General features: G+C 41.0%; 1 protein-coding gene across 7 annotated transcripts in view; it reads right to left on the bottom strand.

Moving 5' to 3' along the window:
* Positions 1-21,537, bottom strand: part of LOC102295242 (forkhead box protein J3) — an 82,261-nt gene that overhangs the window by 53,579 nt on the left and 7,145 nt on the right. For 6 of the 7 annotated variants that reach the window (XM_042228126.1, XM_042228125.1, XM_042228124.1 and 3 more), the window contains 2 exons: positions 19,174-19,297; positions 18,368-18,854 (listed from right to left, as the gene is read on the bottom strand). In XM_042228126.1, the coding sequence (XP_042084060.1) occupies positions 18,368-18,733 (366 nt within the window). In that variant the 5' untranslated portion in view covers positions 18,734-18,854; positions 19,174-19,297. The remainder of the gene's footprint in view (positions 1-18,367; positions 18,855-19,173; positions 19,298-21,537) is intronic. The other variant, XM_042228127.1, reaches the window with a different exon arrangement.

Genomic DNA, 21,537 nt, shown 5'->3' with positions numbered 1-21,537 from the left:
CGCACACACACACACACACACACACACACACACACACACACACACACACACACACACACACACACACACACACACACACACACACCCACACACACACACACACACACACACACACACACACACACACACACACACACACACACGTATGCAAAAGGGGCGAATGATACATAAAACAAATTCTGTTTCTTTTCCCTGACGGGATCCTGGATAAAAGAAAGAATAACAAAAAAAACCTAAATATGATTTCTCCACATAGCTCGCTACAAGGACATAAAGATGCTGTGTGTGTTTGTGCGTCTCTTCCTCGGTGTAACAACACACAGAGGAAAACCGTCCTTCATTCTGTGCCTGCTTGTTTGTGTGTCATTTGTGAATACATAGTACATGTGAAAGCCTGCTTTCATAAATGCTAAAGAAATAAAAAGTAATCTTTCACTGAATAATCATTAGCAATAGATGAACTGATTAGCAGCGCTGTGAAGTAAGATAATGAGAGTCACTGCTGTATCTTCCTCCCACACATTCCTTGCCCTGCCTGATTAATTAGCTTTTTTTTGACCAGGCTGAGGCCATGCCATTCCCGCCCAGTAGCTGAAGGATCACAGAGCGTGCGAGTGTGTGCCTGCGTGTTTGTGTGAAATGCAGGCGCTGAATAAGACTACTGGTTGAGTCCCATACCTTTGGCATGAACAAAATTATATACACAACATCGACAACCTCCATTTCAACGGAAGAAAAAAAAATGTCTGTAAACACAGTAAATCAGTGTTTGCTCTCTCCATAAGCAGCAGTCCAGACCAACTAAATAAGTATGTCTGTGGATGCATGTTTTCCATAACTTACCATTTACTGTGAGTATATTATAATGCACAATTCTGCCATCCAAACTACACGAGAGTTACTTAATAATTATCTAATTACTACGGAGCCCTGAAGTCGCTTAGAGAGTACGGGCTACAGTTTTGATTAAGTTGAATGCACAAGATGCAATATGGCTCCACGATTTAGTTACTTGTCCACACAATATATGCATATAGAGAGAGACTAGCCTTTCTCCCTGAATTATGAAGAAGTCAGCAGGCGCCCGGGCTTTATAACTCATTACTTAAAAGTTAAAAATCCTCTTTCCATCCACAGTAATCTGCTCCAGACTAATTTTAATCAATGCAAGCAGATCACAGTGCAAGACAAACAATACTGATCTCTATTGGTTTTTGTTAAACCTTCCATACACGCCAGACTGGCATTGTGTCTATACCTGAATGCATGCAAAGCATCTGCCTTCACACAGGTGCTCACAATCAGCATGTAATGCGTTTCATGTTGTGATGGAGAAAGCTTTGTGAGGTGTTTCTAAAGCTGTGAGGAAATTCGGAGAAAAAAATCCGATAGAACGAGACAGAGCACGGAAAGTTTGTTCAGCTGGCCGACATTATTGTCCAATATTAGCCATTTAAGGATCGATCTATTAATCTGCTGGTATCTGTACAATAAACGAAAATTCAAAGAGCAAAGAAGGGATGGGAGAAACACCCTCCACTCCAATTATATGAGTGTTGCATAGTCCAGCAGAGGGCAATTTCCTTTTTGGTAACAGAAAAGTCAAGTAGAATGTATCAGAGAAGATAAATAAAAAACACATAACATGTTAGGGAAATCCATACATGCTTCAATTGTGTGTTTAGAAAACAAAATGATTGGCCGATATATCGGACAATAGGCCAATTTCTTTAAATCAGCAAATGTCATTATCAGTATTAAAAATCATATATCGATTGATCTCTGGAACTAGATATTTAGAATAAGATGATAGGAAATTTTGAAAGAAATGTTAAAATGAAATGTACACACATATTATTAAAGAAAATGTGTTTTGTTTTTCTTGCTTTCTGGAAATAACTAATTAAAAATATCAGTAATTTGCTACACAAACCAATTACAGACTTTTCTTAACAACGCTTACTGACTCCACATTAAAAAAAAAAAAAAGCCTCTAAAAAGATTTTTACTAGCAGGTTTTTGTTGCTGCTTCCAGGATCACCTGTCATCACTGGAAGATTCAGTCCAAACCAGCGTTTGGGGAGTGTTTAAAAATGACAGACTTTCTTTCTTTTGATTCCTTTACTGCAAAGACTAACAATTCCCATGGAAAAATTTATGAGGTTGCGCTTCTTAAAGTACAAAGGTGATGGAACTTGACTGGAATATTTTTTTTGTCTACAGTAAATATGCTAACTCAAAAGTGTGCCTCAGTGTCTTTATTTTATTGTTCATATAGTGCTTCCTGGCAATTCTGCCGGTCCAGATTTACAGGCGCTGTACAGTGAAAAGCCACCCCTCATTTCTTTATATTTTACTAGGAAAATGGGAAACTAATGTAGCAAAACATGTGCAAGCATACATAGATATACAATATATAAGGCAACTGAGTTTGTACAACTCTAACGAGCATGAAAATCAGTATTTGATATTTGACCATATTTTTTCTTCAACTCGGATCTCACAGGCAAACGTTTTTCAAGAAAATAGAATAGTCAGCGAGATAAATGAAGTAGACACTGGGAGGCGTGCACACTGACAAAGATTTAAGCCAAAAATTTTCCATTTTAAGTCCATTTCTTGTATAATTTGGCATACCTCAGCCTGTTCTCCCTGATTCCCTTCCTTTAGAACGGCTTCTTGACAGCCATCCTTCCACTGAGACCATTTCTTTAATTTGGTTTCTATGAACAGTAGATGGATCAGCTGAAGTTCCAGATGGATTTCTCAGGTCTTTGCTGTATTTTTTTCCCAATTTTGTAAGGGCATGACTTTCAGATAGTGTCGATCTGCTCGGACAGGCTTTTTTTTTGAGACCTACTACTTCTTCTTCTTTTCTTCACTTTCCTCAATTTTTTTAACGACGCACTGCACACCATGCTCAGATATGCCAACTTTTTAGACAGCACCTCTTCGGAAATCATTTGCTGGCGCAAAAATACTATTTTATGTCTGTAAAACTGTGTTATCTATTTCATATATTCAGCTAAAGAAATTGGAACAGATCATGTATTTTCGCAACAGGCTTCTAGCAACAAAGTGTCTAATGATACAATTTAAAAGTTGCCTGTTATGAAAGCATAAAGAAATGACAGATCTCCTGAGACCATTGCATAATACTCTATTCTGATTATTTTGTTGGCTGTTTGACGTCATGTGGCTACATCCATGTTTTAAATGCAGTTTAAGGCTTTCACACTATTATTAGATAATGACAGAGACTTGTGGATGTTTGCATGTGCACAGTATATAATGTTGTAATTACTGTTTATGTGTACATGTAGTTAATGGATGTTGCCGCTGCCTAATGTAGGCTGCAGCATCCTGGACTTGACGAGGGTAGTTATATAAGGCGGGCTTGACAGGCATGGATGACTTTTTGACAAAATGCAATGTGATATAATGTGATGTGTGACAAAAAGTCAGGTTTTGGAAACATGCTTTCGGGTGGAGAGAGGAGAGGGATATAAGGCTGTGCATGTGTGTGGATCAGCCGTAGAAAGAGATAAATGATCAAAGAAAGATGCTTAACAGGATAAAAAGCCTGTCTGCATGTGTAGGTGTGTGACTAGATATGGTAAAGTGCAAGGTAAAGGCCCCAGAAGATATTCTGGCCATAGGCGGGAAGCTTCCTGCTTTTGTGAATGTGTGTTTGTGTCGGTGTAGACATGCCAGAGAAGCAGGTCACATAGAGAAGAGCGAAGTTACATAAGTGGTAGGTTTGGAAGATTTGGGTCATGCCAGCAGAGTTAAATGCAAAGTGGTAACATTAGATGGCATTTGCTCAACAGAATTGAACGCTCCTGAGAAGAGATGTTTCATAAAGGTGGAAACAAAACTTTTTAATATTTTCCTGCTCCCCAGGTTTCCTGCTGTAACAATCTTTTTCATTTTATGCACAGACACTGAGGTGAGTTATAGCTGAAGCATTAATGTGCACACTAAACTAAATGATTCCCCATCAGGTCTGCAGTTTGGGGAGGGTTTGATTACAGTCACTAAAAGTTTACAAGACGACATTTAAAAAATGGATGAAATCCAGCATACTGAGACACTGAGGCCTGGGGAAAAACTGTAGATCTTTACATTTTTGGTTGAAAATACATTCATTAATGTGCTTCAGCAGACTGTAGTACAAAGCCTGGGAAAGCTCTAATAAGCAAGGTATAAGTCCCACAGAAACCTCTGCTCATCTGTTGTTGTCTGCTGGGAGGCTGAGGTCAAAGGCCAAAGGGCCAAGGGTATTTGCTGGCCAGGGTTTTAACCTATGGCGGGAGCTTATGTGCACACACAAATGCAATCCCACACAACAGTATTCACGAGAGTCACTCCCATGCCCTTCACGATGAATGCATTGTTGTGTCGGAGAGGTACAGAGGCACAATCAGAACCACAGCTAGAGAAAGAGTGAAAAAGGAAAGAAGCCAGCGCAGGAGAGGATATTGGGAGAAAATAAAGAAAAGAAGAGATTTTTATTAACTTTCAGCTGAACACATACAGTGAGGGGGTAAAATGTAAGTTTTGAAAGTAAGGCACAGGAGTAGGAGCTGGGAGGAGGGAGAGAGCAAGAGGCACAAAGAAAGAAAGAGCTGAAGTCGGCTGGATGAGGGAGTGTAGGGTACAAGCGCACACGGACAGGTGTCTTAGATGTGAAAGTCTCCTGGGTTCTGAGTATCATTGAGACACCTTATTATATCCTGATGGTGACGGAGTGACAGCCGCTCGGTGAGTATGCAGGGCTGAATGCAAGTCACTACTTCAAACTCCATCTGATACATATTCATTTCATTTGATGGACTCTTTCCCCACCCTCTTCACTCCCTCACTCAAGTACTTCACACAAGTCATCTATAAGATGAGAGGTATGCGCGGCTGTGCAGCGTCTGCTTGTACACAAGTGTGTGCGCCTGAGTGGGTGTGTGCATTTCAACGTTTGTTGGTTCGTTCGTCTGGATGTAAGCGCGCGCGCGCGTGTGTGTGTGGGTGTACCTGTGCACGTGAGCAGATATGCATGCACCTGTTCATCTGCGTTAATGTGTCTACACGTGTGTGTGTTTCCAGAATGTAGCATAACCTGCTTGCTTGTGTGTGATGGAAAGAGAAGGAGAGGGCCTAAGTGAGTCTGCATACTTGTGACTCACACACACATACACACACAAAAAAAACAACAACAACATCACAGACAAGGTGGAAGCAGGGTTTCTGCCGTCTCTGGGGATCTAGCAAGCTGCTCCAAAACAATAAAAATATTCAAAAATGCAGTTCATCATCCCAACCAGCAGGCCCAGCTTTGCCACATCATTTTGTCTAGAGTCATTTTAGACACAGACTGCTTGGATGCCCTTAGCAAGTTGCAGGTTATACTAATCTAGTGTTGCATTTCCAGAGGCTCACATCAGTCTGGTTTAATTATTGCATCAAGACACGCACTTCATCTGCCGCTGATGCAGCTGACTGACTGCAGCAAACCCAACACAGTCACCCCTACTCAAACAACATGGATCTGCACCACTAACTTGACAAAAGGCTTAATTCTCGGATGCTTTCTGTCATATTCCAGTTCAGCTATTGCTGATGTAAACCTGCTCCTGCTGCACACTGAAAGCTTACGATTGTGTGCAAGCTGTGGCAAAAATGCAATAAATTCTTACCATAGCATGTTAGAAATATATTTGCTTGAAAAAACGATTTCACTTTGCTGCTTTAGCCCTCCAATGGACTGGCAACCTGTCCAGGAAGTACCCTGCCTCTCACCTTGTGATAGCTAAGATGGGGTCCAGCCCCCATAAACCTGAATTAGGTAGGCAGTACAAAAATGGATAGACGGCTCTGTCTGTTCTTCCGATGCTGTAGCATCAAAGATGCACGAAAGCCTAAATAAACAGAGAATATGAATAAAAGATTTGGTCAGGGATTCACTTGGTGCAAAACTTCACGAATCAGGGAATTTTACCAACTTGGAATCGGATCTGAACTGGAACAAGTTATCAGATCCCATATCTGCTGGTTGGATTCTTTTTTTATTGTGGAGGAGCCTCAGGAAATATAATGACTTTGCAATTGACTAGCAGAACCTCATTAGTACTGTCACTCTCCAAAAAGTTCAATCAGAAAAATCATGTCTATGGTATATGTATGTGTGTAAACCACATTTTCAGAAAAGGTTGACCTAAGAGCTTGAAATCAAGATCACCAGGATTCAATCTCATTTGAGATTTTTAGTAGACGGCATATGTGGTATCAATTTAAAAAATCCTATGTTGCCTTGGTCTCAAGTTACCACATTCACAAACTTCGGTGTCCAGCGGAGAGATGACATTTACTCAGGTTATTTGTCTAATACTAAGATTTGTTCACTAATCTGAAACTTTTAAATGTGACAAATGTGCAAAAAGCTGAGAAATCAGGAAGGGAGCAAATACGTGTTTTTACTCTGTCATCAAAGCAGCACTTAATGGTCCTTTTTAGTCTTGTATTTGACCATTTTTCAAGTTAGACATGACTTGATCCTCGCTATCTAACCAGTTGAAAAGGAACACGCATGTTTATTAGTTCTTGAAACATTTTTTTCTTTGCTTGTCTTTGTTAAGCCGTTCTGCCACTTGACTGCCAAAGTGATCAGCCGAACACCTTAGAGACACATGACAGACACAGGTGCAAACAGCAGTGTGTCTCAGGTGTCCACCCATGATCAGATCACACAAGACACATTTTAAAACCAAGTGTTTACAGGGTCTTTGATGAAGACTGTAGTGGGAATTGCAGAAGAATGAGCAGAAGACTAATGTATTCGATGCTTATCTGATGCCAAAACACCTTCTAATATTCACAGATAGGATTTTACAAAGCAGGTCGGTGATTATGGTGCTACTATTTTATCTTTTTTTCAAGAGATAAACAGCAGAAATACTCTACAACAGTAAGAGATCATCCCAGTTTTCCCAGCCTTTGTCCTTCCTGTGTCACATCAGCAGGATTTCTGCTCTCACAACTAATTTAGAAAGACAAAATCCTTTCAGGTGTAATTTTAATATAGTGTTTCAAAAATAACACAGAGACCAAAGTAGGTCGCAGTGGCAGACTTCCTGTTGCTGGTTGTTTCAAGCAGAGGGCTGTGTGCGAAGTGACAGCTTCTGTCACCAGCTTTTCCGGGAGAGGAGGTGAGTGAACAGGGAAGGAGGAAGGAGGGGTAGGAGGACAGGCAGGAAGGAGTGCACTGGTTGTACTATGCATCCCAATGCCGTTTGACAGCCGCCCTTTTCTATCATGCTTACGTGAAGAAATGAAGGCTATTCTAGTCTGATTTCTAAACTTGTTAATTAGGTGGGTTGTGTTGAGCTGTTTGGGAGGTTGCGTGGTTCATGACTACTGAAACTGCAGTGGATTTCCTGTGGGTATAGATAATATCCACAACATCCATCTAAATTAGTTTTTTCCCCTCCTTTTTCTTTAGTTTTACAGATTTTTAATCACCAAAACGTGGTGCCTTTTCAAACAACATCCATCTAAATTACTTTTTTCCCCTTTTTTCTTCATTTTTTATAGACTTTTAATCACTCAAATATGAAGCCTTTTCACAAACTATATTAATCTGCTCAGACACCGTCCAGAACAGTGTAAAGGCCATGTTTCTGGTACTGTTCAGGCTTTCTGTGATTCACGTGTCAATATAACCAATGGCAGATTGCCTTGAGATGATAAAATAGAGATCAATGCCACGCGGTTATCAGCACTGTTGCTGTTTTATGATCTTTAACACAGTTATAAGCCTTGAACAAATATATTATGTGGTTGTTTATTGAGTTTAGAGCTTTAATAATGTAAGATTTTGTAAATAGGCACAACTCCTGTCAGACTGTTTAGCAAATACCGGCTGTAGTCTGCAAGTTCTTGTTTACTGATGCAAAGAGAAGCAGGAATCTAGTTTTTTTTATTCTTTTTCTGATTCAGTGTCACTCCCTTGTACATGAAAAATTATTTCTGGTTATATGTCAATGTGGCTGAAATGCAGCCACAAAAATATAGTCATGTGAAAAAAATTAGGTTGTACAACCATGTTTAGCGGCAATAACTTTCTTTATGGCTTTATTAGACTCTCACATTGTTGTGGAGGATTTCAGGCCCACTCTTCTTGGATCACTTCATTCGTTTATTCATATCTGTCTTAAAGTCCCGCCACAACATTTCAGTCTGCTTGAGTTCTGGACTGTTGCAACTCTACGAGTCTTTGCTTTTTCATCCACTCTGCTGTAGATTTGCTGCTGTGGCTGGGATCAGTTTCCTGTTACAGGACCCGATTTTAGCCAAGTTTTAGATAGACAACCTCACATTTGTGTCTAAAGTATTTTAGCATGCAGAGGAGTTCATGGTTAACTCAGTGGATGCAAGGTGTTCAAGCCCAATCATCACTCTTCCATCACCGTGCTTTACAGTTTGTATGACTGTCTGTATGACGTTAGTATGACGTGTGCGGATATGCTGTGGTTGTTTTTCTCCAAAAGATCTCCACCTTGGCCTCATCTGTCCAAAGGACATTGTTCCAAGAGTCTAGTGCTTTGCTCAGATGCAACTTTGCAAACCTACGTTGTGCTGCCATGTTCCTAAGACAGAAAAGACTTTCTCTTGGTAACCATTCCAAACAACTCATAACTGTTCAGCCTTTTTCTAAATGTACTGAAATGAACTTTAACATTTAACATGCTGAGGCCTTCAGAGTCAAAGATGTACTCTTGGGTTTTTAGGAATTTTTCTGAGCACTGCATCTGACCCTTGGGGTGAATTTTCTGGGACACCCACTCCTGGGAAGATTGTGGCATGCAGCTGAATGCTCCAGACCAGCAAACTGGCAAAAATGCTAATTTATACCAGTGATCACACTTGCTGATGATCAATTAATCACATGCATTTGATTAGCAGCACCTGGCTTCCATTTACCCTCTTAATTCATATGGAAGTAGAAAGAGAGTGCTGAGCTTTTCTACGGGCCTGCAAAGAATATTATGAAAATGTTTTTTTCAGATTACTGTACTGAAATAATTTTTTACGATTTTTAGTTTTTAAGAATGTTGTATTTTCATCTACATTAAAGTTAGGTAGCTTTTATTTTCTCCCTGAATACCTCAGCTAAAAAAATCAAAAAATAAAATTACTAAATCTGCTTAGCCTGACACCGCTGTCAATTTCATTTGAATGCCTTTTTATTAAAAATAAAAAAGGCACCACACATGTATTATTTGCTAAAAACTGTGCCTAAGCAGGGCTGCTTTAACTTTGGTAAATCAGAAAACCATCAGCCATTTGCTTTCTTTTCTAGGACACGCTTTGACGCAACCCAGGGTCTGATAAAGAACAGGCTCGTGTCAGACAGGAAACAAACCCCATAACTAGGGAAGAAGCTCATTCTGTGGTATAACTGTTGCATTCCAAAGTGCTAGGGAAACCGGCCTAAAGCCTATTATTAGCCATATGGAGAGTGCTGCAGGCCTGACTGGTTAGAGAGGGAAACACAGTGTTGGATGAGCGCCAAATGCTCGAGGAGATAGCAAGAGAAATTCCTGGCTTTTAATTAAGAATTTAATAGTGAGACTCATATTAGTGATTAGTATGTAATTAAAAGCTCTAGCAGTGTTTCGTACACAAGTATAATTAATAGCTGCATCTATGCATGTGTGCGAGTGTGGACACAGCTTAAAACGGGAAAAAAAAGCTAATTATCTTAATCTGCCTTTCAATCAATAGCAGCAATTTATATTTAAATACAACTGTGGTGGAAGTTTATATATATTATGGCTTAAATCGTCTCATAAAAAGAACAGGGGCTAGGACTGCTTCACAGCTCACCATCAAAGTTGAACTGTCAAAGTCCAAGTTAAAGGAACATATTACACCAAAAATAAATAAATAAATAATAATAGCTTTGCAAGCTCCTTTGACAACGATGACCTGGATGACTGAGAACTTTCACAGACACCAAAAATAAATAGTTTTTTTCCCCTACATCAGGGTGAGTTGCCCATCTAAAGAAAACCTTGGAAGCAATGTCTCTTTCCAAAAATCATGAACTGATTTCTTAAAATAAAATAATAATAATCATATTAATTTTTTTCCAACCAAATAACACCCAGATAGATAAACAGCACTACCAGGCAAAAAACACCTAAACTTAACTTTTTGAGTAAACTATCCCTTTAAAAGTGAACAATGAACTGTGGCCACAACTGCTTGTCATTAACTTTAACAGCCGACCTTTAACAGAAAGAGGAAGTTAACAGCATTTGTTGCATGAGCGCCGTTTTGCTCCAAGCAGCGATGAGAGACCAGCCAGTTTAGTAGGGCAGTTCCCACGGCAACTTGCTCTAGTCGTGTTAAAAGTGAGTCTGTTAACACTAATTTAATTTATTGCAGTGCCCCACAGTGGTCAGCCCGTGCTTTTGTTCTACTTTGGTGTCAACGCAAAGAAGAAACTCATGCAATCGAACACCATTCAGGAGTTCAGTGGGATGTTTCAAATAGTCTGTCCTCTTTTTTTTCCTCTTTACCAAATGGATCTGTCAGGATAATGAGGAGTTTAAGTGTATTTCTGTGACTTGAAAGTATGCAGCGTGTAAATGTATACACAACTGAAACACAAAACAAAATTCTCTGCATCGGCCAGTGCACATTTATTTCATATTCTCATATATTTACAAGAGATTGAGATGTTTGTTTTCGTGAAATGATACGGTTTTTCCAGTTTAGAGAGCTTAAAAAAAAACCTTTTAAGAGTATTTCATACAATAAAAAAACTGCTGCCTTTTTTCCCCTCTCCCTAGAAAAGGAAACGAGAGCCACTGTCAGCCTTTATTGTTTTTTTCTTGTAAGGTTAATGAACACAGCGCTCAAATTTCAGATAGTTACTGCACTGAAGCGTATGCATACCTATACTGAAGACTGAACACTACATGGTTTATTACGATAGCTTAACAACTACCGTCGCAATGCACTTCCCTGTGGCTTAAGCCACTTCATGCACGATCACTGCAAATTTCCCATAAGACATTACATTCTAACAACTTCCTTGAAGCGAAAGCCTCGGCCAGGAACTAAAGTAACACTCCAATGCTGCTTCTCTCATCAGTTAACCATGAGCGCAGAGCATGCGGGCCCATGCACTAACATTATGATGCAGTGCAGATGTGCACAGACACACATCTGTACAGCCGACTGGTTTTACGTGACACGCAAACTGAGAATAGTAAGGTACATGATTAAGGTAAGTAAGACACAGTTCTGTAGCTCTATGTCGCTTAGTAATGTGGGGGAGAAACACACAGCGGCTGTAGAAACATATCCAACCCTGTACACACGTACCACTACACCACTGGAGCTGTGCAGACACACTGACTGTACAGTGACAAAAATGGAGATATGCTCATAAGACACAAACTTAGGTGCTTCAGTGCACCTACAGCAACAAAATGACTCCCTGCAGCCAATGACAACACTGGAGTTCCTCCACATACTTAAGTACTCTTGACATCGAGCATCGACCTTCACTGCGCTCAGCCGCAGATCTCCCTTGGAGCAGGCATGAAAGGACGGGACTCAGAATAATGGCCTGGTGCTGATTCATATCAGGTGATTGTCTATGACATACAATGTTCAGCCAAAGGCCAAAGGCCACTGCGCCAGTGCTGCCCTTTACAACGTCACATTAGGCCTTGCTAATTTGCAGCCAATTAGCCTGGCTGCATGGGAGCTAGCCTGAGGCCACAGGGGTTGCAAGAGAGCAGGTGAGTAAGTGCAGACTGCCATTTGGTGAAGGTACAGGTCTAGGCGGCATTTCTTAAGCGGTGAGTAATAGGAAGACCTTCACATTTTGAAGATAATATAATGTTAAGATGAGGTCTGAGTAGGTCACATTTTTCTAGCATTATATTCAGAATACAAAATCATAGCGAATACAGAAATTTACTTAATAAATTCCATTAAAATAAACAAAAATATACAAAAGAAAAGAGGAAGGGCCTTTTCTGGTTCTTAGAGCAATCTTAATTTGCTTGTTAAGTCAGGACTGCTATCATCAAAGGCAGATTTCTATCTGAAGTAACTTATATTTGCCAGCGTTGACCTTCTCTGTCCTTCCTTGTGTATGTGCAGAAAGCTGGAAGAGGGGGTTAGAATCAGCACGCAGGACACAGCAGACATGCTATGTTAACAACAGATATGACATGGATTACAACGGATGGGGTGGGGGCGGGTTGCAAAGCAGCTTGCCAATCCAACAGGTGGCAAACTAAATATGCAAAATAGTGTGAGCTTTATCATACAGCCAACTGGATGTGCAGAAAGTTATCATCTGAGCTATCAGCCTGTGTGAACTGGCTTTAAGATTAGCTGGTCTGCCAGTATAGTGCCATGCTTCATGTCTGGAAACCATAGATAAAAGATAAACTACTTCGAATGCCATGAAGCTTTCACACGCAACAAACTGCCACAGCGAACACAATGAAACATGTTCCAGTTTGATTTGCTCGATAAAGACCATAAACTATTAATCCACTATCAAAATGACTTATTATTTGACTAATCCTTTCAAGATTTAACACAAAGAGAGGAACTTCATTATCCACCGAGCTAGAAAACATTATTTTGTGGGAAAATATTGTGAGGAAAACAACCTCTGGCAACACAAATAAAGGCAGTGCAATTTAAAAATATTCAAACTGCATAAAATGAAAGCTAATTAAGATAAAACAAAATGCACTAAATAGAAAACACTGTGGGCCACATGTTGAAGGTCAGCAGTAAGTTTAAAATCCTGACTGCACAGCTTGACCTGATGGCCAAGCGGTCAGGGCGCACACCTCGTGATCAAAGATGCCCTCAGCAGCTGAGTTGCCCATTGCCTCTAGTTGCTGCATTTCATTAACTTGCTCTCGTTCCCATATCTATCTATCTATCTTGGAATAAAAAAAAGTATTTAATTACAGATGACTTTACTTTTACAAAGTGAACAGAGGCAAAAAGGCAGAAGAAAAGATAAAAGAACTCCTGTGTGGCTTCGGTTTCCTGCTGCGTAGTCATTATGAGTTGTGGCAAAGGTAGATTCAACAGTGGAGGGACACGTGGGTGTGAAAAGGATGTGAGGGGGCTACAGAGGGCATGGGAAAGTAGAGCAGTGTAGGGTGTGGGACGCAAGCAGGGAGAGAGGGTGAGGCTGGTAAAGATAACATAAGAGAGATAATGCTGTTGCAGTGATACAAAATAATATGACGCAGCCTGATGCAACACCGTTTGCATTCCCCTCCAATCTCCACTCCAGTTTATTCCGCCGCTTCCAAATAAAAAAATAAAAACAAAAATACGGAAATGCTACGCATGCATGTTACACAAGCTGAATTTAGAAGCTTTAACGAGGTCTGTAAACAAATCGCTTATGCATGCATGTGCTTTTTAATTTCATCTTTTTTTTTTGATTACACATTCTCAATCTCCTCCACAGCTCCAGAGGAAGCCTGTCATCATTACTTCTCAGATGTAAAAGAGCGCTCCATTTTTTTCCCCAGCTAAGACACAAAAATCTCATGACCTTGGAAATTTACATGATTATAACAGCGAATTATTCCTCTCTTTAACGTGCTGCATTCGCAAGCATGGCTCGAGTCTAGACGCCACACGTATGACAATCTCACGGCGGTCGACGACTGTATGCTGAAGTTGGTAAACGTGTTTGCGTTTGTGATGTGCGGTGTGGTGTGTTTACGGTGTGTATGGCTGTGTGTGTGTGTCCTGGTTTCAACTCTGCCGTTCTTGCACTCTCACATTATCATACAGAGCAGACGGAGTGCGTGTGTTGGGTAGTAAAACTCTCCTCTGCTCTCTGACAGCACTCCCCCCTACGCACACACACACACACACACACTCACACACACCTCCATCTCGTCTCCTGCTGAGCTCCCCGTGTGTAATCTGTAGACTGCACACGTACACTGCTTACCTGAGTGGGACTCTCTCTGCAAGTGTACAAGCTTGTGTGCGTGTGTGTATCTGTGTGCGCGCATGCATGCACGTGCGGCAGAGGGTGAAGGAGACGGCAAACACGAGAGACCACGTATGAGGTGTTTTCTGAAAGCTTGGCTCGGTACATGCAGAAAACACGCTTCTTGAGAGCGAGCGTTTGCAACGTGTGCACGAGCGAGCCCGGCACTGTCTGCCGAACGTAGCTCCAAGACAATCCTTGTGTCTGTCTCCTACTGTGTACAGCTGACAGCAATCACCTGAACTGGAATGAACCGGACTTACGTAACTTTCCCTGTGAAAGCCACGGCTGGCCTGACAGTGAGGAGTTGGGTCATCCAGGAAGCAAAAGTTTATAGCCATTTCCTCAAAGATGAATATAGGGGGGGGGGAGAGAGAAAAAAAGCTTCATCGTGGTGACTTACATTTACATCTATAGTTCTAATTCATCTGCAGGTTGATGATTTTGAAATATTTTTTCTCTTCTCAGACATATCAGAGTTCAACCAGCGTACTACAAGTGGCTTTCTGGCCCTAAGGTGATCTTATACTGGACAGAAGCATCCTCATTTGCAACAATTAGTTGCAAAAAGTTGGAAAGTGATTTGATCAGCCTATTAATCTCATTATCTGTCTTTACATTTGTTTTAAAAATTGCTAGAAAGAACAACAACGAAGTAAGAAAATCCTGATAACAATGACATAGCGACACCATGTGTTTTGTTTCCTAGCAACAAGAACACAAGCCCTGGCATGTCTGAGAGCCAGATCAGCTTGTCAGCTTCCAATGGCAATTTAGTACCTAAAAAAGGGAGCTACTTCAATGTCCTCCAACAAAGCTGAATACTTTGCAAAATGTGCAATAAATATGTTCTCAGTGGAAGTGGAAACAACAAACCTTGAGGCAAAAATATAAAAAACGTTGAGCACAACCAGCCCAAAAAAGCATGTAAGCAGATGTTAGCAGCTATTGATGTGCAACAAAACTAAATAAATAAATGTAGTGCTGGCTACTTGCACTCCAAATGATGGTTTCCCATCATTTTTACGAATTGTGCAAAAAAGGAGAGATTTAAGCAACTGGTTAAAAAGTTCAGCTCAACGTTCTCAGATAGAAAATATTCTTCAATTTCAATTATATTGTGCAGGTGCTTGATGAGATACGAGGTTAAAATCCTTTAGTTTAGCAAAAGCAGTAACTAAAGTGTTAAGCACTTGCATTATCTTTCACTTGCGGCTGCTTTTGTGCTTACATTTACTTTATTCAGTGTCACAACTATTGCACTATGAAAAGGCCATTCAGACACAACGCGACAGCGACACTGGTGCTCTCTGAAATCCACAAGTAGTGATACCAATACTTTGTTTCTAGCCTTTAACATCAGCATGTAGCCCACTTAATTGTGCTATATAGATTCTTTTTCTGGAAATAAAAAAATATACTTCAAACATGCACTATAAAAAAAATGGCAGAACCTTTTTATGTTGAGCGCCATTGCGTATAGTACATTTGATTGTCATCAATGACAGCAGCTCATTTGAAAAGAAGGATAGAAAATGGCTTTCAAATGCTGCTGCCAGAAAGCAGCAATCACCTACAAAATGCTGTTCAGTATTTCCCCCCCTGTATCTTCATAAATACAATTATCTCAAATTTGTATATTTTGATACAATTTTGAGGCTACATCGCTCACTTCTACGAATAAGTAGGCAAATTGTATGTCCAGTGATGAAGGAAAGCTAAATCATTCATTGCTAAATGTAAATAACATTAAATATGATTTGGTGCACTCATGTTGGAATATATGCGTGCTCTTTTCCCTTCACGTTGAAAGCAGGTGGACACCGATACATTTTTTAGGCAGAAACTCCTTTTTCTTAGAGAGTTACAATTATGCTCATTTCCAGAAAGTGATTTGATCAGCCTAATTATTAATTAATTAATGAATACATTACTGATCCCACAATAGAAATTGCTGTGTTACAGCAGCACGATAAAGTGTAAAAACAGTATAGTTACAGGCACCTTTTTAAGGTTTCATGCTATAAGCTGCAGGAATTTATATATACAAAAAATGAAGTTAGTTAAACAACAGTAAAAGTTATTTTCTTGCACTCAACTTGAGTCGATTTGGATGATTCACAGTTCAAAATAATCTCTATATATCTTACACTCGACCTGACTACAACAACTCCTTCTTGCTGGCTTCCTCCATATTTAAGAGAATTCTTTCTTTGATTGGCAGCATGTGAACAGCTGCCAATCAGCAGATGGATGCAAAGAGTGAAATGCAGCGTTACGTTAGCTAACATAATAGTCTAAAAGTCTACAATATATTTTATTAAATCGATCTATACTGACAAATGAAAACACTGTGTAGTTTTATAGAGCTCTGGCCTAGAAAGAATCCAACAAAACTCTGGGTTATGTGTCTTGCAAAAAACTCCCTGCACGAGTGTAGTGAACAAATGCCAGAACGTGTGAAAAGGAAAGCGCAACGGCATCAGCATAGCGCCTTAATGATGCTACTAGAATGCAGCTACACACACAAATCAATGAATCTAGCTGTATAATTACGGGATACTAAAACATACTGGCACTCAAATACAACCAGCAGGAAAGGCAGTCATGAGCTGCAGCGAGAGAAATCCTGGATGGTCTCTATAACCCCCGTTCTCTCTATCCGAACAGAAAACTAATTGATTGAATCCTGCTAACTGGTAAGAAGCTCTTCCAACACAACCTGGCTTTTATCATAACCTTTTTGTCTCCGTACCTGGCATGCCTCCGTTCAGGGAACGGTGTTCTGAAGATTATAGACGGGGAACAGACGCGGGGAAAAGAAGAGAGGAGGGGAGTGAGTGAGTGAATATGAGAGTGAAGGAGAATAGGGGAGAGGGGGTTTGGTGGAGAGCAAGTGTTTGGGAGATGAAGATAGAAAGCGTAAGACTGAGAAATAATGAGAGAAGAAGAAAAATGTTCTTGCTCTCAGAGAGATGAATTGGTTGATAGTTTGCAGACAGCCTTTCCAGTGTCAGGAGAAGGACTATATCCATTCCCTTCTTTGCTAATAAGGCAGAGAATCCCCAAGACACAACCGCAGGGATCTATTCATTTGTCTCCAATAACACAGCCACCTTTCTGCTCATATTAGCCAGGATTTGCATAGCTACATTTGCATAAGGATTTAATAATGTCATCTGAATGAGACGAAATGCATCTGTCAATCATTCTTGGTTCACTAACAGGGTTCTGTGCTCTTCTGGGTTACAACTGGTTCAGGGTTATGCATTCTGATCACTAGCATTATGAGTTCTGTAGGATATGGGTGTGAAATAGCATGGAAACCTGAATTAAGTATCCAGTTTCCGTTTTCAGTCCAATCTATTCCCCTACAAATCCCCTAGCAAATCTAGGTTTAGCTTAAAATGTCTAAGATGTAAAACATATAATCGATTTGACTGATATAAGATACAGCATTTAACGAAGCATGTTGGACTGATGCTTAATAGAAGCGGGCAGTATTCTGAGCTCCAGAATAAAAATACAAACTTCTACCTGGAAGTTTATTTTACAGCATCTAACAATGACCAAACAATGTCGATTATCTCCAGTCCTAACAGATGATAAACTTCATCAGTGTCTGTATATAAATCTTCAATTTGACAGTTAATCGTTTAATCAGTTGAATAGTAAAGGAGGCAAACAACTAAAATCGAAAAATAAATGTAAAAATGCAAGAAAACTTTCGCCGTAAAAAAACAGCCGTGACTAAATGTCAATACATCCATCTAACTGTACTATAGAGTTTAAATAAAAACCCCCACAAAAAACTAACACACTGGGTAGTGTGTATATATACAACATTGTATATTGTCGCAGTTCAAGGTTGTGGAGTCTGCCTACAGATGATTATGACACAGGAAAGACCGGAGCTTGCTGGTTAACAGCGAATGAACCTTTAAAATAAGAGGACGAAGATTGTTTAATAGTAAATCACTGACCATGTCGTTGTCTTGAATGAATGAAAAAGCTAAAATAAAGTACACTTCGATGAACCACCCAGTTTAATCTTTATACTAGGCTGGTGATGTACCACATGATCAGACCTGGAGCATTTTTGGATCCTTTCAGCTTCGCTATAAATTTGACATACAAAGATGCTGAAAGACAGACCTAAATAAATCATTGAATAAATAAAATATTACAAAACTGTTAGCCATCATAATTTGTGAAAAAAAAAATTCCCATTCTGAAATCAGACTCACATTAGAACCAGTTCACCTGCAGACAACAAGAACAAAACACAGTTTTTATATCCTGTCCTACCTTCCATCCGCTGCCTGCCTCTCTGTAGTAAGGGAAGTTGTCGCAGATCCACTGGTAGATCTCGCTGAGGGTCATCCGTTTGCGCGGTGAGCCGTTGATAGCAAAGGTGATGAGGCTGGCGTAGCTGTAGGGCGGTTTACCATCTCTGTGCTGTGCTGCTTCCTCTTGGTCCAGTGTGGTTCCTGGGTCCAAATGTACCATTTTCTTGCCAGGTCCGTGCCCGTGATGGTGCCCGTGGTGGTGGTGGTGCCCGTGGTGGTGGTGGCCATGGTGGTGTCCCGTGTCGGCCTTCTGAATGGCTGCCCTCATGCCGAGCTGGGGAAGCCAGTCCATTGAAGTAAGGCTGCTCTCCAGCTCAGAGGTCATAGTGTTTGCTTTGTCAGGGGTCAGGGGTCAAAAGGGAAGATGCACGGCTCAGGGACTTGGCGTATGGAGGATCTCCTGTTGGCTCACTGAATGGGTTCTGTGCAGCAGTCTTGGCTCAAGCCTAGAAGAGCAGGAGGTTTATTTACTATGCCTATTCATCTCCTTTAGCTGGAGCAGAAAGAACACTTGGCAGACACACACAGATGTTAACTTGCAGAATATTCTCTGCATACAGTGCAGCGCTGTATAATGGAAAACTAAATATTTTGGCATGTTGCTCACTTGTTCTGTCACAGTGTGAATAAATATGATATGCACCGTGAGCTATGGATATGAAAAAAACAAACAAACAAAAACTTTAATCAAATTGTTTCATTGCATTAATTATACAGTGATAAGCAAAGCTGCATGGGGGACAAGGTAAGAGTTAAGTTTCTTACTCTTCCCATTCCTTTCCATCTTTCTTTGGGCCACAGCATCTGAGGAAGTCACCGAAGTGAAAGGTAGAGCTCGTCCCTCGTGCATGTTCACAAGATCTTCATTTAGCCTCTGTAATGGCCGCTGCTGCAACGTACAAACACAAACCACACAAGACGGTGAGCTTGGACTGCCAGACATCCTTCATAAGATATTAATATCGCACAACCGTTCAACTGGCCTCGGCATCTGTCCAACCCGATTAAAACTCTTCTCTCTTTTTCTCTCTGTGTTCTGTCTATCTGGATTGCCTCGCACTCTCATTCCCTCCAAAGTGGAAATGGCAATTGGATCTGCCGAGTGACTAAAAGCTGGGGAATTGTTTTCACAAGTGCCTGCCAAATGGGGGGAACAGCTCGGGAGGAATTCCAACCCTCTGGAGGAGCCGAAAGGCTCGTCCCCTTCCCCTCTCTGACTACCCCTCCTCACAGACACGCGTACACGCACGCGCGCGGAAACACACACTCGGTGTTCTAATTCTCCGACTCTCGACGTGCCTCACTCTTCTGTCAAGTCCACAACCACCCCACTGCCTCCCCCCTCAGGGTTTCAGGTCCTTGCCAGGCAGACCCAAAAAATGAAACCTCAATAACCCTCAACATTTGATTTTCGAAGCTATTTTTAGAGCAACACTGGACCTAAAACTGTACCTTCTGTTACACAGAGACTGAACTATTTTTTGGAAGTGGGCACTTTGAGCGTGATTCAGGACAAAACAAAGGGAATCATTTGGTACACCCAAGAGAAATTACTCACCAATTGTTCTGTACTTCAATCAGTCACAGAACATTTGTAGATTTGTCACTTTTGGGCTGAGAATGTCATGTAACTGTTACTCATCACAGGAGTGAAGATGCTGCATTCAAACCTCGCTCTGATTCAAGATCAGTTTCTCGTTTCGTGCGAGCACCAAGAACGAACGACATACGCTCTAAGAGATACAGGTAAATCTCAGAGGCCCAGAGTCTGAATAGTTAATAATGGTTGGATGAATTCAATCTCTTACTAATACAGAAATCTACAGCCAAACCTTTATCAACATCCTGCGAAATAACCTTCCAATGTCCTTGAACAACAAAGAGCCCACTGGCCCACGCACAGTCTCCATTCATGCTGTATATAATCAAGGTGGGAGAACTTCAATGAGCCTGCCTACCACCACAAACGTACAGACGAACACAAACCCCTCTGTCTGTCTTTTCACCAATCCCCCTGGAGAGCAAAATATACAAGGAAGAAAAAGAAGTGAAATGCCCAGCTCCTGCAAAACCCTGCTTAATTACACATGGAAAAAAATACATATTTAGCACCAGACTCATCAAGCTAAACAACCCAGGCAAGGGGTGGAGGGGGGGACTAGTGCAAGGAAAGCGGCACTGACAGAAGAGATGTGCCCGATGAGGCTTTTTGCACAAAACTACCCCTGTCCCCCTCCTCAAGGCCCTGCCACTGTGGGAGAAGCTTCTTCCAACCCCCTCTTCGAAATCCCAGGAAGCTATCTTAATTAGTGCACCTTCTTCTTCTTTTTTTTTTTTTGCTAAAGGGAATGTAGCATTACTAGTTGCAGTGGTGCAGGGTATGTGGGGAAGGGGGTGGTGACACACAAGACACAGAACAACAAGTACTTATTTTCCCCTCATTAAAAAGGAGGCTCAAGCTGCAAATCAGCCTGCCACAAGCCTCGACCTGCCGTGGCTGCTGTTGTTGAGAAGTTTTGGGAGCGTGGGCTGGCTGCACGGTGGCACGGTGTAGCTTCGCACCGCTAGCATAGTGAGGTGTCGGGATGATGAGTAATAGAAGAGAGCACAGAGAGAAGACTTGACTTGGCTTCTGGGGAGAGGAGCCCTGCTGGGCGGGTAGACGCAACCAATTACCTAGTCGGCTCAGTCAACTGGGCCCACGGTGACTAAGCTAACCTCAGCACTGTGCCTTTTATTTTATGATATCGACTGTGTTTCACAACAGGGATCAAGGAAGAAAAGTGATAACTGGAGAAAAGAGATCTCACTGTATATCTCTGCCGATCAGGGAGACATCAGCCTTCTGTAGAAATACACTATACTACACCGAATGCATACGTGTTTGAGTGCTAGACTCTATTAAAAAGTGCCAAATACGTTATCAGAAAGGACAGTTTATTCATGACAAGTAATTGTCCATGGTTTTCTATGTTGAAAAAGCAGTGCATACTTTCTAAAATGATGTACAGTGGCAGAGTTTGAGTATTGCTAATGCTCCTTTGGTTCAAATACTTGAATAAAACCCCCCATATAGTTCACTCATGTCTGCCGTTTGATGATGGCATAAAAATTTTCAATAGAAAAAGC

Source organism: Haplochromis burtoni, unplaced genomic scaffold, assembly GCF_018398535.1.
Source record: "Haplochromis burtoni strain Fernald_Lab_line unplaced genomic scaffold, NCSU_Asbu1 Contig_306, whole genome shotgun sequence".
Lineage (NCBI taxonomy): Eukaryota > Metazoa > Chordata > Actinopteri > Cichliformes > Cichlidae > Haplochromis > Haplochromis burtoni.
The sequence above is the reverse complement of the archived record's forward strand: the minus strand, read 5'-3'. Positions and strand labels throughout refer to the sequence as shown.